Source organism: Peromyscus eremicus, chromosome 2 (assembly GCF_949786415.1).
Source record: "Peromyscus eremicus chromosome 2, PerEre_H2_v1, whole genome shotgun sequence".
NCBI lineage: Eukaryota > Metazoa > Chordata > Mammalia > Rodentia > Cricetidae > Peromyscus > Peromyscus eremicus.
This window is the reverse complement of record NC_081417.1, coordinates 124192995-124208180: the sequence shown is the minus strand read 5'-3', so window position 1 is coordinate 124208180 and position 15186 is coordinate 124192995. Positions and strand designations below refer to the sequence as shown.

Sequence of the window (15186 nt, the reverse complement as noted above, 5' to 3'; positions counted from 1 at the left end):
TTTTACTCACTGGATGCATCATACAACCGTGCTGGTTTGTTTTCTAACTTACTGTAAACTTTGTTTAAAATTAATCCCATTTCTCCCTTTCCCTCAAGAAGAGAAGTCACATTTTCTAGACCCTGGAACTTTAAAGCTTCTAAGTTCATCGTGATTTCTTGTAACATACTTTCCGTTCTCCTACAACTCAGTCTACGAGACTTCTCTGGTCTGGTGCTGTCAGTCGGGTCGCCTCCGCAGCCCTGGCAATGACCTGACAGGTGCCAAGGCCTGTGGTGGAGCAAAGGAGTTCAGCCAGAGCGTGCTCCCGGAGGAGGAGGCGGCAGCCGCAGGCCAGGCCGCTCCAGTAGGCGAGCCTGGCCCGGGAGCGCGGAGGCCGGGAGCTGCCCGGGTCCAGCTGGGGAGACGCCCGAGCGCTCTCCGCCCGCCAGCCGTAGGGCCGCGGAGCCTCCAGAGCCTCAAGCCGGCGCGGGGTTACCACCGCCGGGGTCCCGCCCGGTAGGGGCTCGGCGTCGCGGGCTGCAGCCAGTCAGCCCCAGTCCAGCAGGCCCGTCCGGGCGGCCCCGACCCCGCTTGGGCAGAGGCGGCTAGCAGAGCCGGTGGGCAGGAACCCCGCGGCCGGCCGACCCGCGGACCCAGGCCCTGCGCGGGCTGCGGAGAGCGCGGGGCCGCGGGGGCGGGGCGAGCGCGCCGCCGGCCAGTGCGCCGCCAGGGCGGAGGGCGGGGCGTGGGCGGCGCCCGGCCTTCCCGCTCCCGCGGCGCGCTAACTCCACGGAGCCTCCTTAAAACTCTGCCGTTAAAATGGGGGCGGGTTTTTCAACTCAAAAAGCGCTCAATTTTTTTCTTTTCAAAAAAAGCTGATGAGGTCGGAAAAAAGGGATAAGAAACCGGCACCGTCTCTGCAGAGGCAACCGAAGCAGCAGTCGCTCCAGCGGAAAAAGAAGCAAAAGAGGGAGGGAAGGGAAAGATCCTAAAGGGGGAAGACGCGCAAGTGCCTGAAGCCGGGAAGGGAGCAGCTCTCCGAGATTTTGGGGAGTCGGACTACAAAAGAAACTGTCAGCCGCAGCTCGCGAGGGACTGGCTCTGCCTGGATCGGCTCCGGGACCCAGCTGGCTGGCCGTCGCTGCCCTGTCCGCGGCACCGACTAGGGGCACAGGCCGGAGGACCGCGAAGAACTGGCCAAGTGGCACCCAGCGCCCGAGCTGCTCTGGACGGACGCCAAGAAATCGGCGGGACTAGCTGCGCCCGGGAACTGTGGCGACCGCCTGTACTTCCAAGGACCCTTTCCATCACCGGGGCCCCCCCGGAAAATCGGAGAAGAGGGAAAGACCGCTGCAGAGGCGACGACCGCCGCTCAGTGAGCGCTTGCAGTGGAGAGCCTGAGCTAGTTCGGTCGTAGGCGGGAAGTTACTGGCGAGCTGGCCCGGTGCAGCCGCGATGCTACGGCGAGCTGCCACAGCGACCGGAGCCCGGTAGACGCGTCCCTCGTCGCCCTGCTCCTTCCTCAGGCTGCCGGGAGTCCCGGGACCCGGCGGGACCGGCATGACGGGCTTGGCGGGGGCCTGCCGCGCGCCCACCAGCCTCCGGAGACCTGCGCCCTGCCCGGCTCCCACGGCCTCTGAGGCTCGGCGGGGCTGCGGCAGCCCGGCGGGCGGGCTCCGGGGGCTCTTCTGAAGACGCCGAGCCCGCTGGGGAGTCGTTGAGACCCGAGAGTTGAGGGCCACGGAACTGCTGCTCCGGTCTGCCTTCGGCGATCATCTTTAACCCCCCCAGCACGTCAGCATCCAGCCATCGCGGCGCTCTTCTAGCGAGCAGCACTCGGAACTACCCCCTTCGGCGAGACGGATGGAAAGCGAGCCCAGCGGAGGACCTGCCCCTGAAGTTCTGCCTCAAGTCACCATTGTGAACAAGGGTGGGTTAAAGCCTTTTCTTCTCTCCAATACTTTTTCTCCCGCAGTGTTTTCTGAGCTGATCTAGTCCCTTAAGGCTCCGCACATCCTCCTCATAGAACTGTGAAGCTTAGGTACGTGACAGCTCTGCCTACATCTCACGTCCAGAGTAATTAATCAAGAATGCCTGTGTGTCTGTATGTGTCTCTGTTGAATCGCCAGAATCCTTCTTAGGGGTTAAAGCTAAAAAACTAGGAGAAGAGCCCCTCTCCAATGGGCTCAGTTTTGCTGAATAATCACGTGTGAATCGAGGGGCGGGCTTTTGGCAGGCCGACCTTACTAGTATTTACTACCAAGCTCTACTCCAGATTAACCATCCCAGTCCTTCTGTCAGCCTCCGATGCCATCATGCAGCCTGATTAGGAGCAAAGGAAAGTGGGAAAGGAGAAGCAACTAATCGTCTTTTCCCGATCGTCAGGACCCTAAAGAATGGCCGAGCCTTGGGGGAACGAGTTGGCGTCCGCAGCTGCCAGGGGGGACCTAGAGCAACTTACTAGTTTGTTGCAAAATAATGTAAACGTCAACGCTCAAAATGGATTTGGGAGAACTGCGCTGCAGGTTGGTATCCACAGAGGTGGGGAAAACAAGTTAATAAGGTTGCCTGGGTTTCTAAAATGACAGCATTTAAAATTTGAAGGGTAGAAATCTTCACTGTTTTAAAACCTACTTGGTTGCCATATTTTATATCTTTAAGTGGACCCAACTCCCCAAAATGACGTACTTTGAAGAAACTCGTCAAACCCAATAACATCCTCGATATCAAGAGAATCGTAGGTTTGGTCATAATTTTTGGAATGTTTTTGTGACAGTGGAGATTTTAAAGTAGTCTTAGCGTCGAAATCTGTTTGTTTTGTGCTGTGTTGTTTTAGATAGCTCTTTAAGCACATTATTATGACTCTTATTTGAAGTAAATACACAGCTAATAGTGGTTTTTTACCTATTTTGTTCCTAATAATTGACTTTAAAGTTAATTTCCTTGACTACTAGGAAGGGTGTTTTTCCTTCAGCTGCTTCATGTCTTAACAAACGACCTTTCCTCGTTTGGAATGGGATAGCCTGGGCACCAGGACAGGATGTACATTTCACAGTTAATATGGTACCTAATATTCAGGAGTGAGGAGAAATAAAAAGTTGAATTTTCTAATCAGAGCTGGGCAGTAGTGGTTTTTGTTTTGTTTTGTTTTTTTGTTTGTTTGTTTGTTTGTTTATTATCCCCGTGGTCGTGCGGTGGTATGCTCTGATTTTCAGTAATTAGATTTACAGGCAACAACTGACACATGTCCAGCTGCCAAGGATGGACCTGATAATATTTTTTCCTCCTCCGAATGTTGTCATGTAACTTTGCTGAAAGGCATAGAAACAAAAAGTTGGAAAAGTGATCTCTACTAGTTGCTTTTATTGGTGTTCTGATGGTACTCCTGGGAGCTTTTCCTTACCACGAGCAGCTTTTGAAAACCCACTGGGGTAAAGGCATTACAGAGCTTTGTTTCTGTTTAAAAAATCAGAAATATAAGTGCCAGGAGATAACCACAGTGGAAGCTCACACGGTCTGTATATTTTAAGTCAGAATACACCTGGCCTTGCAAAATTTTTACTATTGAGGAGGTTTATGCAGACACACGAAAATATTTATCTTGATTCAGGTAGATTAAATAAGGAAAGGGTTTTGTTTTCGTCTTACCTCCTAATACTTTTGTGCTGGTTTGGTGATGGTAGCAATGCCTTAAACTCCAGATACTGAAAGGTTTTCTGTTGAAAGTCAAAAGATTAGGTCAATTTCACGAAGTATGAGCCACTTCATCTATGTTCAGAATCTTTTGCAAACAGGGCAATTGGGTAATGAAGATAATTAAATTCTGACAAACATTTAAAAAAATAATAACCATCCACTTTTGTTTATATTAACAAACTTAGATAATACCCACTTATTATAGCTTAATATCAGGACATATAATGAAGCAAGCACACACAACTGAGAGTCTTTTTCAGTATACATAATTCTGACTCTGAAATTGTGTCATCAGAAAGAACTTTCTTCAAAATCATTTGTAGTATTACTGTTACTTTCTGCCAAAGATGGCAAATTTTAATCTGTGATTATGTTTCTTACTCAACTGTAGAAGCCTTTTCTCTTTGGCTATTGTTTTCAATCAGAATAATCAAAGACCTTCATCGCACATTTGCTTTGCAAAGATCTAAGGTGCCTGTTTCTTGTTTTACTCACTTTAACTCTTTAAATGTGACTACGGTTTTAGGGAGATATGAAAAAAATTAAAATTAGACTATTAATTTTTAACAACCAGAAAATATATTTCATGGAGGTTCTGGAAAAATAAATTTTGGGTCATTTTTCTACTGCCCTAAATGAAGGGGTGAGAGGGTTTTATTAAAGAGGAAACTTAATATAATGACAAAGTGTGTAACTTGCACTTACAAAGTATTATTCATTCTAAATATATTTTACTAATTTGCAATTCTTTAAAAACATTTTAAAGAGATTAAATCAACTTTGTACATGTTTTCAAATATATTACTTTTTTATTCTAATAGATATTGAGTGTCTAGTAAGTAGCTCACTTATTATATTATTATATAACTTGGATTCTTATGAACATACCTAAATATAACTGAAACTAGTTCAAATGCTGGAATTTTCTGGTATATTAATGATAATAATATTTTCACATGAGAATAATATTTTTCACAAGTAAATAATATATATTTTACTCTCAAGTGCTGTTATACATACATTTTTACTTATGAGAGATCTTTAACAGACATCTTTTAAAATATAATACATTTAAACAACAGTAAATAAGTCTTTGTCATATAAATTATTTTGTGCCTTGCTAGCAAGTATTGATACTACATTCTGGCCTTCAAAATATTGTTAGTTTACAAATAGCTCTTCTTAAATGTTATGAGTGCAAATGGAAATTAGACAGGATCACCAGTTGATTATTAAATGACTCAAACCACAGGATAGAGCTGTCTGTTCCAACATACACATTAAATTTCTTACTTTTACTTTTGCTCACTTGAATATCAGAAGGCTAGTTAGAACGTTGAGAAATACTAACTAATACAGTAGGGGGGCTGTTGGATTCTCTTGAGAATGGTGGCCATGCAGGCATTTCCCTCTAATACAAGGCAGATCATCAGCTTAGCTTGAAATAAATTGATATAATAAGCAATGTAGAACTCAGTGGCTTAGTTAATACCTTAATAACTCAGTGATATTCTCTAATTTGAAATGAATTCTAGCCGTGGAATGTTTCTAGTAGCCAATATTTATAGCCTGTAAAGAAAAAAAATTCATGCTTAACAATTTCAGGCAATACCTATTTGGAAGGAACTTGTAAAACATATCATTTAAGAACATGTTAACTCTGGGATTTTAAAGGATCATTTCTACACTAAGTGACATTTATCTGGGGGTTTAAAGAAACCCACCATCATTTGTTTTCAGTTTTTTCATTTTACTCCCATTTAATCTTCCAGAATTAATAATCCCAGGTATATTTTATGAGCATGAATAAACAAATAGGAGTCTTTACTTAAATACCAAATTACATTTATTTTATTTTAGGGAATTCAAGAAGAAAAAAAAGCAAAAAACTACACAGTTCTTCATGAAAGATAAAGAAGCAAGCTAGCCATCAAATTAGATAAAGAACCAAATTAGCCATCAAATTTATTCATGTTGCAGAAATTCTGTTTTATTGATCAATTTATCCCACATCTGGGCTTATTTAGAATATTCTTATTGATCAATAAGATCAATTTTTGTACTTTTCTTCTATTTTTACCAACTGGTACTTGCCTGCTACACCCTCCTTCAAACCCTGTAGTATATAAGTCTTCTTCCAGTACTGAATCAAAAATAATGGCCGGAATAGGACAGATAGATGTCTTTAAATATTGTTGTAGCTCCAGAGCTGGAGGGATTCTCCCATATTTAACTTCTTTCCTAGGTTATGAAACTTGGAAATCCGGAGATTGCCAGGAGACTTCTACTCAGAGGTGCTAATCCCAATTTGAAAGACCGAACTGGTTTTGCTGTCATTCATGATGCAGCCAGAGCAGGGTTCCTGGACACTGTACAGGCTCTGCTGGAGTTTCAAGCTGATGTTAACATCGAAGATAATGAAGGGAACCTGCCCTTGCACTTGGCTGCCAAAGAAGGCCACCTCCCTGTGGTCGAGTTCCTTGTGAAGCACACAGCCAGCAATGTAGGGCATCGGAATCACAAGGGGGACACCGCCTTCGATGTGGCCAGGTTCTACGGAAGAAATGAGGTCATGAGCCTGATGGAGGCAAATGGAGTGGGGGGAGCTGCAAATCTACAGTGAGTGCCAGCAAGCAAGCGAGCTGGGAGGGCCTTCCCATGTGGCCTTTACTTTATCAGTTAGGTGGTTGGCTGTCCTGACTGGTTTACTATCACTTGTTAAAATATGAGGTTTGGTTTTGTTTCTTATTTTTAAGCAGCTAGTTAACTTCTTTGAAACTGCCTAATTGGAAATCTCACTACAAGTTTATGAAATATTTAAACATCTTTTTCACTGTCAAAATTCTGATTTCTAACATGTAATTGCAAATAGCTGTGCCTTTCTTCTGGATATTTTATCTATGATTTTTTTTCTTTGCTTACCCTTTGCCAGTCTCAGTGTCTGACTTGGAGACGTTGTTTTAAAAATTATTTGTCCTGATGCATCTTTTGCCTAATTAAAACACATTTTCAGAAGAGGACCACATTTTCCTGTGATTTTTTTACTCCTCTATAACCTATACACAACTTGCCACTCTGTAAGAAATATGTTAAAAGTTCATACTGTAAGTCTTAACATTAGAAAAGAACACATTGGAAATCTAGTTATATTGAGTTATTCCTTTATTTTCTTCCCCATACCCCTTCCCAAATATTTCATTGGCTAGCTCTGCTTTTATTAGTATTTTGGCTTCAAAAAGGAATATGAACAGCATTTTTGAAGATCAGACTTGAAATTATTTCAGTGTGAATTCCTAGTAATGTCCAATCTTCCCTTTTTCCTCAAAATTGAGTCAAACAGCTGAAAGGCAGATTTCAGAAGTAGCAATCTGAAAACAAACATCAGCTCTAAAAAGTCAGTGCTGAAAGCAAATAGCACCGTGGAAGTTGCCCCTTAGGTGACTTTTTAAAATAAAAAAATGAAACAGTTGCTTAATGTATTCTCAGACTTGTGCCACAAGTCAGCCAACACAACACTGGCCTTTCCCTATGAGTGTCAAAAATGCAAAACTACAAACTGTTTAAGTATTAAATTACAAATATCAGTGTTCATGGTGGGAGACTAAAAAGACCTCAGCCAGGAAAAAAAAAAAAAAAAAGGTATATAAAGACCCTAACTACCTAGGGTCTACAGAATAGGAAATATAAGAACTTTCACTACACATAAAAGCATCTCCTCCATATGGTACTTGATTTATTTCCACATGTTCTTTTTTTTTTAAAAAAAAATAAATGGTCTAAAATCTTTTGGGGAGCATTTTAGCTTAAAAAATAAATTGTTGAGGGAACTAGATATACCTCAAATTTCCAAAGGATTTTCTCCACATCTAGTTATTAGACTGTCATATTAGTTAAAGATAGTCCCCAAAGGATTTCAATGCAGTTACCATTTATAAATTTATAAATACTTTATTCATCATTTGCCACACAAACAAAGATGTTTTATGTGAAAAGTTCCCTCCTCTGCTTCATGAGCTCTCTGCCCTCAATTCAAAAAGAACAAAATGCTTGAATGTTTATTGAAGGGCATGGCTCTGATGTCTGCCTTAACAAGGACTGCAAGGGTTGAAGGCAAGCTCTTTAAAATAGCACATTTTCTTGTGTAATATTAAAGAATCTAGGATAAAAAGCATAAACATTTTCACTGTGGGGTTAAAATTTGCATTCTCTAAACTGAGTGCAATAAGATTTTTACTTCTGCCTCCTTTAACTGCATTTCTACATGAATGTATTTTCAATGTCAGGATGACATTCGATTTAGGAAAGTTTTAAAGGTAGAAGTTGAGACGGTCTAAAAGGAAAATATTCCTATTCAAGAATAGACTCATTATATAAAACATACAGCTTTAGTAAGCTGAATAGTTCCAAAGGGTAGTACTATTACTGAAAGTCATGCTTTAAAACCCTCCTTTCAAATTGCAACTGTAAAGTTGGGTAATTCCAAATTTACAGTTTAATTGACTCGAAGTACCACATGTCTCAGCATTTACTTTATCCCATAATGTAAAATCACCTTTAGCGATTTCAAATACAAAGGCACAAGATGTCCATAAAGCAAAAGAGAAGTACTGTAATTGCTTTGTTCTCGGGTGGTCTGAGCACAACAAAGGGAGAGGATGCCCTATCTCTTCATCAGGCTAAGATTTGCTAGGCATTAAAACATCTCCACATTACCCTGGCTCCTCGCAGGAAGTAACTTTGCTAATCTGAGTATTTTAGAAATGAGTTATGTGGTCCCCTCTAGGAAATATGAAAAGCTATGCAATCTCTCAAAAACCTCGACAGTGTTCAGAACTCTTGAATAAGCAGAGCAGGGAGTGTAATGCTGAGCTTAATGGGGTCTAAATTGCATGACGCACAGGTCGGGAGAAGTCTGAATTTATTCAGGTGCAGAATAAGGATGAAACATTTAATTGAATAGAGTGCCCGGAACCCCAGGGGACCTGCTATATCAAAGACAGAAGTTATAAAGCAGAGATGCAAGCAGAGCTGTCTCCACTGTGCCTAATCCGCACAGGGAAACTCCGGTCCAGCCTTTGCGCAGTAAACTAAATCCAGATTTACACCTGCAAAAAAGAGGGAGCAGTTGTGCACTAACAGGGTCTCAGTCCACGCTCTAGTACTGGAGTCACTAACCAAGGTACCTATCCTCTCGTTTCTCTGGTGACAACAGGGTTGTTTGGCTTTTTGTTTTTTGTTTTTGTTTTTAATGAATATCATGCATCAAACAGTGGTGTGATGACCTTTTCCTTGCGTGCGCACGCGCGCGCGCGCACACACACACACACACATCATTGTGGGAACCTGACAAATACATAAATTATTGTCTCCTGGAAAAGCAATTTATTTGGCAATATGGTAAATTTACTTTATCTTGATCATATTGGATGTCGGAATTTGTGGCAGGGGACTTTCAAGTTTTCAGTTGCTGGGAAGGTGTTTTAGACTTTCACTGGGGTCCAAGAAACACTGGAAAAATCACAGTGCTGAAGGGAAAAAGGGTCATACTTGCAAACCTTTCTAGCTCTTCTAAGCTACCTCAGTCAAAAGACTACCAGGGGGAAAGCCTCATCTTCGAGTGTGTGACTGCTGCTTTTACCCGGCTGTTTCCTGCAAATCGACCCACGCAGACATTTAGTGAGAGGCAGAAAACAAAAATCCCGCCTGAGATGGGGGTAAAGCTCTGTCCAGAGCCAACCGCAGCATCTGTGGAGGGGCTGCGAACACATCTTTTGTGTTCCAGACTCAGACTCGGGCTGGGGAAGAAGCTGGAGCTGGGCGCTCCTTCTGTGCGCGCAGAAAAGCCCGAGGGTGGGGGTGGGGGAGCTGCAAAACCGTTAGCTCACTTTTTTTTTTTTCCTGTACTCGCAAATGTCTCTTTCCTCTTCTCTTCCTGTCCAAATATTTCAAATTTCCGCGCCTTAAATAACAGCCTCCTTTTATTTAGTTAGTTTCCTCGGCAGGTTCGGCCACCGGCTGGTCTCTGCCTCTCTATGGACCCGGGGCTCCTCTCGCCCCTTGGTGCTCCTGCAGCCCCTACATCACCCTGGGCCCAGCGGGCTGCGCCAAGCGAGCGCGCCCAGGCGAGGCACAGCCCCGGCCCGCCGCGACCTCGCTTGACCTGGCTGTCCGGGCACCCGGGAGCCACCGAGGCCGCCCCCAGCCCGGACAGGAGCCGACCAGTCTCCCAATCCAACTTCCCTCCCTGAGCTTTAGGAGCATGCACCGCTTCGGGCTTGGAAGCTCACAGCCCTGCGGCGGCAAAAGGCCAGGGGCGGGAGGAGAGCAGCGACGAGGCCAGTGGCCACAGTCCGCTCCAGCCCCCAGCCGCGGGTAACCTTGAAGGCGCCCTCGAGTGAGTGCGTGCATGCGCGGCGGCCGTGGCGAGCTGGCACACCCGGCTAGACGGGAGGTGGGAGCTGGGAGCAGGGAAGGGGGAGCCGGCCCCAGCGCCCTGGGAGTTGTGGGCGACCCCGACAGCCAGCTCCCGGTGCTGGCCCTCCAGCAGCCATCCGGCAGAATGGTGCTGGCCCCGGGGCTGCGGCCGGAGGGCGGCGCGCGAGCTGGGGCGAGCAGGCCGGTGAGCGCCTGGCTCTCCGCGGAGGTGAGCTGGTGGCCCGAGCTGCAGGCGGGCTGCAGCCACTCGGTGCCCTACGCCGCCAAAGCCCGTGCTCCCCTCCTCCGCTGGCGATGACAGCTGAGGACAGCCGGGCTCCCAGCCTGGCTAAGAGGCAAATTCTTTGGTTTCTTAGCCTTTTGGACTATTCACAAAATTGCCCTATAGTTTTGCTTTTCCTCCGTAATTTACTTGACATCCAGAACCGAAAATGCACGTTCATTCAGAAAGACCCCAACCTGAACAGTGATCTTCAAGGCTGGGGTGTGCAGAAGAACACCTAGGAGTCTCTCTTTTTTTTTCTTCTTCCAATCTTCAGCGATGCCTCAAAAGAATCACCCTTCTCTCTTGGCAAATGAAGGTTCCTGTGAAATATTTTTGTCTGTGTAGAAACATTGTGTGGACTTTAGGTGTTAGAATGTGGTTTTGGAATTTTCTGTGTTGTCTTTAATTCTCACCAGACATTTAAAAAAAAAAAAAAAAAAAACAGCTTGGTAACGGCCGGCAAGTGAGCAAAGGTTATCCCTGCTACCACAGCACCTGCAAAAGCACAAGTGGAATTCACACATTTTGCTTCACATGTTCTAAAATGGATTCTGAACCATCCAGAGAAACCAGCACATGGAAGGGGACCTGAGATGAAAGCAGAGTATGCACATTTTTAAATTACACAGGTACTATACTAAAACTGTCTCTTCTAATCTCTGTGTGTCTGTCTCACTGATCAAGGCAGAATTTTAACTTAGGCCTACACGATCATTTTATATACAGCCTCTTTCTCTTCCCTCACACCCCACTCCCCAACCACCACCACAGAAAGAAAGAAAGAAAGAAAGAAAGAAAGAAAGAAAGAAAGAAAGAAAGAAAGAAAGAAAGAAAGAAAGAAAGAAAGGATAGCATCTCTTTGGGAAAGGAAGGGGAGAAACCACCAATCTCTATCCAAATACACTTCATTTCTTCTGAGTACTAAGACGAAATCCTACTTCCAACTAGGGCTAGGGAAGAAATAATTTACCAGGAACACAAACATTTAATTGGCATAATTAAAGTGATATTGTCTCTTAACATGAAAATAATGGACAGTTTCTGATGTTGCTAAATAAAAACTCAGATTTCTTCCTGGAAATATTTGGACCCGGAGGCTTCTGCTTTTAATATTTCATCAGTACAGCAAGCCTCTCGGAAAAGTCTGGAACTTTATCTTAACAACATAGAGAACAGAATCATGTTGAGAGATTTTATTTCTAAGCCTTTGCATTTCAAATTAGTTACATAAATAGTGGAAGTTACATATAAAGGCAAAATGTCCCAACATCTTTTGATGTCAGATTTTTAACTTAGAAATGCAACCAAATTATCTACCATCATAAAATACTGTCCACTCCTCTGTTTCTACTCAGTGTAGTACACTGGCTGGAAAAAGGTCTGTTCTGAGTTTTAAATGTGTGTTTTGGAAACACAACTTCCTAAAATTAAGAAAGAAACACAAGTCCCCTTGTCTCTAGGAATAGTCCTGCCAGTCGGCAGTTCATGTACAGCTGTCACAGTATCTTCTCTTCCCTGGTGAGAACTATCAGACTGCAACTACTAGGGTCCATTGAGCCCAAATAATTCCTGTCCCATTAATGTTTTTATTGAAAAGTATATGTCTTCAGTGATGCAGCAGCACCCTGATGTCCAATCTATAGATAAGCACTTCAGACCAGCATGCATTTCTTCCTTTGTCAATGTATGGGACAGGTCTGAATAGATATAATCATCTCAAAGCCTAGAATAGTTAATTTGCAGGTCAATAGTAATCTTACGGTGTGGTGATGAGTCACAATGAAATAAAAACACTCATGTATTAGGACAAGTGTTCAAATTATTAATTTGAGCTGTATCTGATGATGGTGAACAACATACTATACTCTCTACCTCAGTGTTTAAATAAGCAATAGTAGGTGTTGTACTGTGTTTGTTAAACATTTTATGTTGTCTTCCTCATGAGAAAAAAGTTGGTCATCCCAGGGGCTCTTTGTCAATGTTAAGTAAAACATAATTAGGAAAATATATTTTTTAAAAATCATTTTACTCTACTAGCACCATAATTTTGCTTGTCTCTAACTTTAAAACCTTTCCTCCTCCTTTTTCTCTCTCTCCCTCTCTCTTTCTTTTTTATCTTCACATTTTGGGTAATGAACCAAAATACCATGTAGGTAGAGATGTCCATTTAAAAAAATTCCTCCTACCTCAGCTGTCTCTTTCCCCATTCTTAAAAATCACTTGAGCTTTAAAAACTATACTTAGTGATGCTAAAAAGTAGTTGTTACTTACTTCTATTAATTCAAACTTACCTTGGGCCTATGAATAAAAAGCCTCAGTCTGTATTTTATTGGAAATAAAGAAGTGTGGACACTAAGTTAGCAATCATGTATTTATGTCTTGAATATAAGTTGAAATGCAAAAGATAGTTAATATTTTACATATGCTAAGAATTTGTTAGCATAAAATCAAGATCTAGGAACACCTTGAATGTAATTTTTGGTCTTCAAAGCAATTTAATTCATCCTAACCTGGCATATTAGGAAAATGCTGATTATCTTAACAGATACAAAGTTAAGGGGAGCGGGTTGGTCTCTGCTAGTTCAAGATCAGCCTGGTCTGCTTGCTGTCTCAAAAAAAGTTAGGTTGTCAATAATTATGGAAAAATATGCAAAAAGGACTTCATTATCAAGCTCCAGTTGCCTTTAAAAAGAAATTATCCCTGCAAGTAAATTATAGAGTTTAATTGTATGCTTAATACTTTGTAGCTACATTTTTTACTTCACAGTATTCTCTATGAACCTATAGCTGATAATTGAGAAGACAATCTAAACAGTGTTTTTTTAGTCTGTCCTATTTGAGTATTTTTACAAGTATGTGTGTTGATGTTGAGATATTTCTTACCAAAATTCAACGTTTAGCAGATGGATATTTTGAACAAAAAGTTTGAATTAATAGGAGTAAGTAACAACTACTTTTTAGCATCACATTACTCATTTAAGATGCTGTATTATTATAGTTCATGCAAATATGAGCTTATCATTGTTGTTTTTTTTTCATTATAGGTGGGCTCATTTTCACTACTGATCCCGGGAAGGATGTAAGTTAAAAATCTAAGAACTGAAAATGCTGAACAGGTCCTAGTTCTGCCTGGTATTATTTGAAATTCTTGTCTTGAGGCAAGGATGTAAAAAGTCACTTTAACAGTTACAGTTGAGAAATTTCAAGTAGGAGAAACAGAATTTTCATAGTGAGAGGAGGACAAAGAGATTTTCAGTATTTTAGATAGGCATGGCCATAGATTAAATATTGATTATGCAAAAGGAGAAATTTGATAAGAAATCCAAAAGCAAGGACAAAGGATGACCAGTAAAATATATTTGTCCAAGAATAAAAACAAAAGGCAAATAACACCATCTTTTATTACATCACTATAATAAAAATAAGCAAATTTAACTTTCTTATATGAACAGTTTTCCAGTTTCCTGTGAAATTTTCTACTGTTTGCATTTGAATAATGCTGTAAAGATACACCTAGAAAAGAATCACTATTGTTTATAGTCATACATATAAATTGTATATTTGTTTTTTTCTTACATATAAAAAGAATATATTCTGTCCCAAACTAGCAAGTTCAGCACCATTCTGAAAGGCTTAGTGGATACAGTTGGCCATCTGGAGTAGACTTAGAGGCCTGTTCTGTGTGAGGCCAGCATAAGGCCACATGGGAGAGATCACTGAACTGGCTAAAGGCTGGCTAATTTGTTTAAAAGTAATCAAAATGGCTCCGAGCTAGTACAGAGTGTCCACAGTTGCTGAAATATACCATGTATTTACCAGAAAAGCAAAGAGCTGAGTACAAAGAGTATAAAAAGGGAAAAAGTATTTTAGTCCAAGTAATACATAACAAATGCCACAGGAAAAATACTAAGGTGAAAATATAGTAGAGAATTTTTTGTAACAGTGTTAGCTGAATGCCAGTGATTGAAATTTTGTTTAAAAAAGCTTATTTTAACCTGCTTTAAAGATTGAAATTATATACTTCTTCAAACCTGTGGCTATTATCTATTAAAATATTAACTCATTAATACTCTGATTTTTTTTTTTAGTTCATCAGTTCCTATTGAAAGAGCTTGTAGCATAACCTAAGGCCAGCAAATGAAGTTTCTGGCTACCAACACAAGAGAATTTTAAAGATCAGTGCTCTCTAAGGAAAATAGCACTTCTTTAGCAGAAAAGATTATATAGAGGATCAATATAAAAATTTTTTTATCATTTCTATCCCAAAGTATATTTTATATCATTATTTTTAATTCAAATATATGTAATTTAAACAAGAGATAATGCTTTTACATAATGAGGATTTTTCCACTTAGCAACAGAATAAACTGAAGAAAAATAAGATCAAAGTGCCAGACATAAAATCCAAGCTACAGAATGACAATGACATTAAATCAACGAACAAAAAATTACCTGACACAAAAATCATCTGTTAGTTTGAGGGAAAGGATTTCTCAGGAAAACGATTTAAATCTCCTTCTACTAGATTAAAAGATTACTGGAAAGTAACATGGATATCCAAAACCTCTCTTTAGGTCTCTGTGATAGCAATTTTTCTGAAGGATTCTCTGAGGTTGTTTTAATGTAATTTGCATATATTGGCATATAAAAAGTGCTCCATAAAATCTTGAATTATACAGAATTGTGTCATCATTTGCAGACTAGTGAATTATATATGTGTATATATATGCAAATGAGATTTGGATAAATATTTCTTTAAAAAAATTTTTTTTTGAGACAAGGTTGCTCTGTGTAACCTCCCTGGCTGT

At 41.5% G+C, this 15186-nt stretch overlaps 1 protein-coding gene across 2 annotated transcripts; it reads left to right on the top strand.

Annotated features, from left to right (window-relative positions):
- The first annotated feature begins 697 nt into the window (after positions 1-697).
- On the top strand, positions 698-6698 carry Cdkn2c (cyclin dependent kinase inhibitor 2C). Of its 2 annotated transcripts, XM_059254705.1 has the most exons (3): positions 698-1912; positions 2368-2507; positions 5924-6698. In XM_059254705.1, the coding sequence occupies exons 2-3, from the start codon at positions 2379-2381 to the stop codon at positions 6299-6301; spliced, it is 507 nt and encodes a 168-aa protein (XP_059110688.1). In that variant the 5' UTR covers positions 698-1912; positions 2368-2378; the 3' UTR covers positions 6302-6698. The 2 variants fall into 2 exon arrangements, with proteins under 2 accessions (XP_059110688.1, XP_059110689.1); XM_059254706.1 differs by lacking the exon at positions 698-1912 and having other exon boundaries at positions 1932-2507.
- Positions 6699-15186: the final 8488 nt, after the last annotated feature.

Excerpts from the sequence above, each read along its gene's own strand:
- Cdkn2c (XM_059254705.1), top strand. The coding sequence starts at position 2,379 with ATGGCCGAGCCTTGGGGGAACGAGTTGGCGTCCGCAGCTGCCAGGGGG. Across the intron at positions 2,508-5,923 it reads TTGGGAGAACTGCGCTGCAG|GTTATGAAACTTGGAAATCC; the intron begins GTTGGTATCCAC and ends CTTCTTTCCTAG.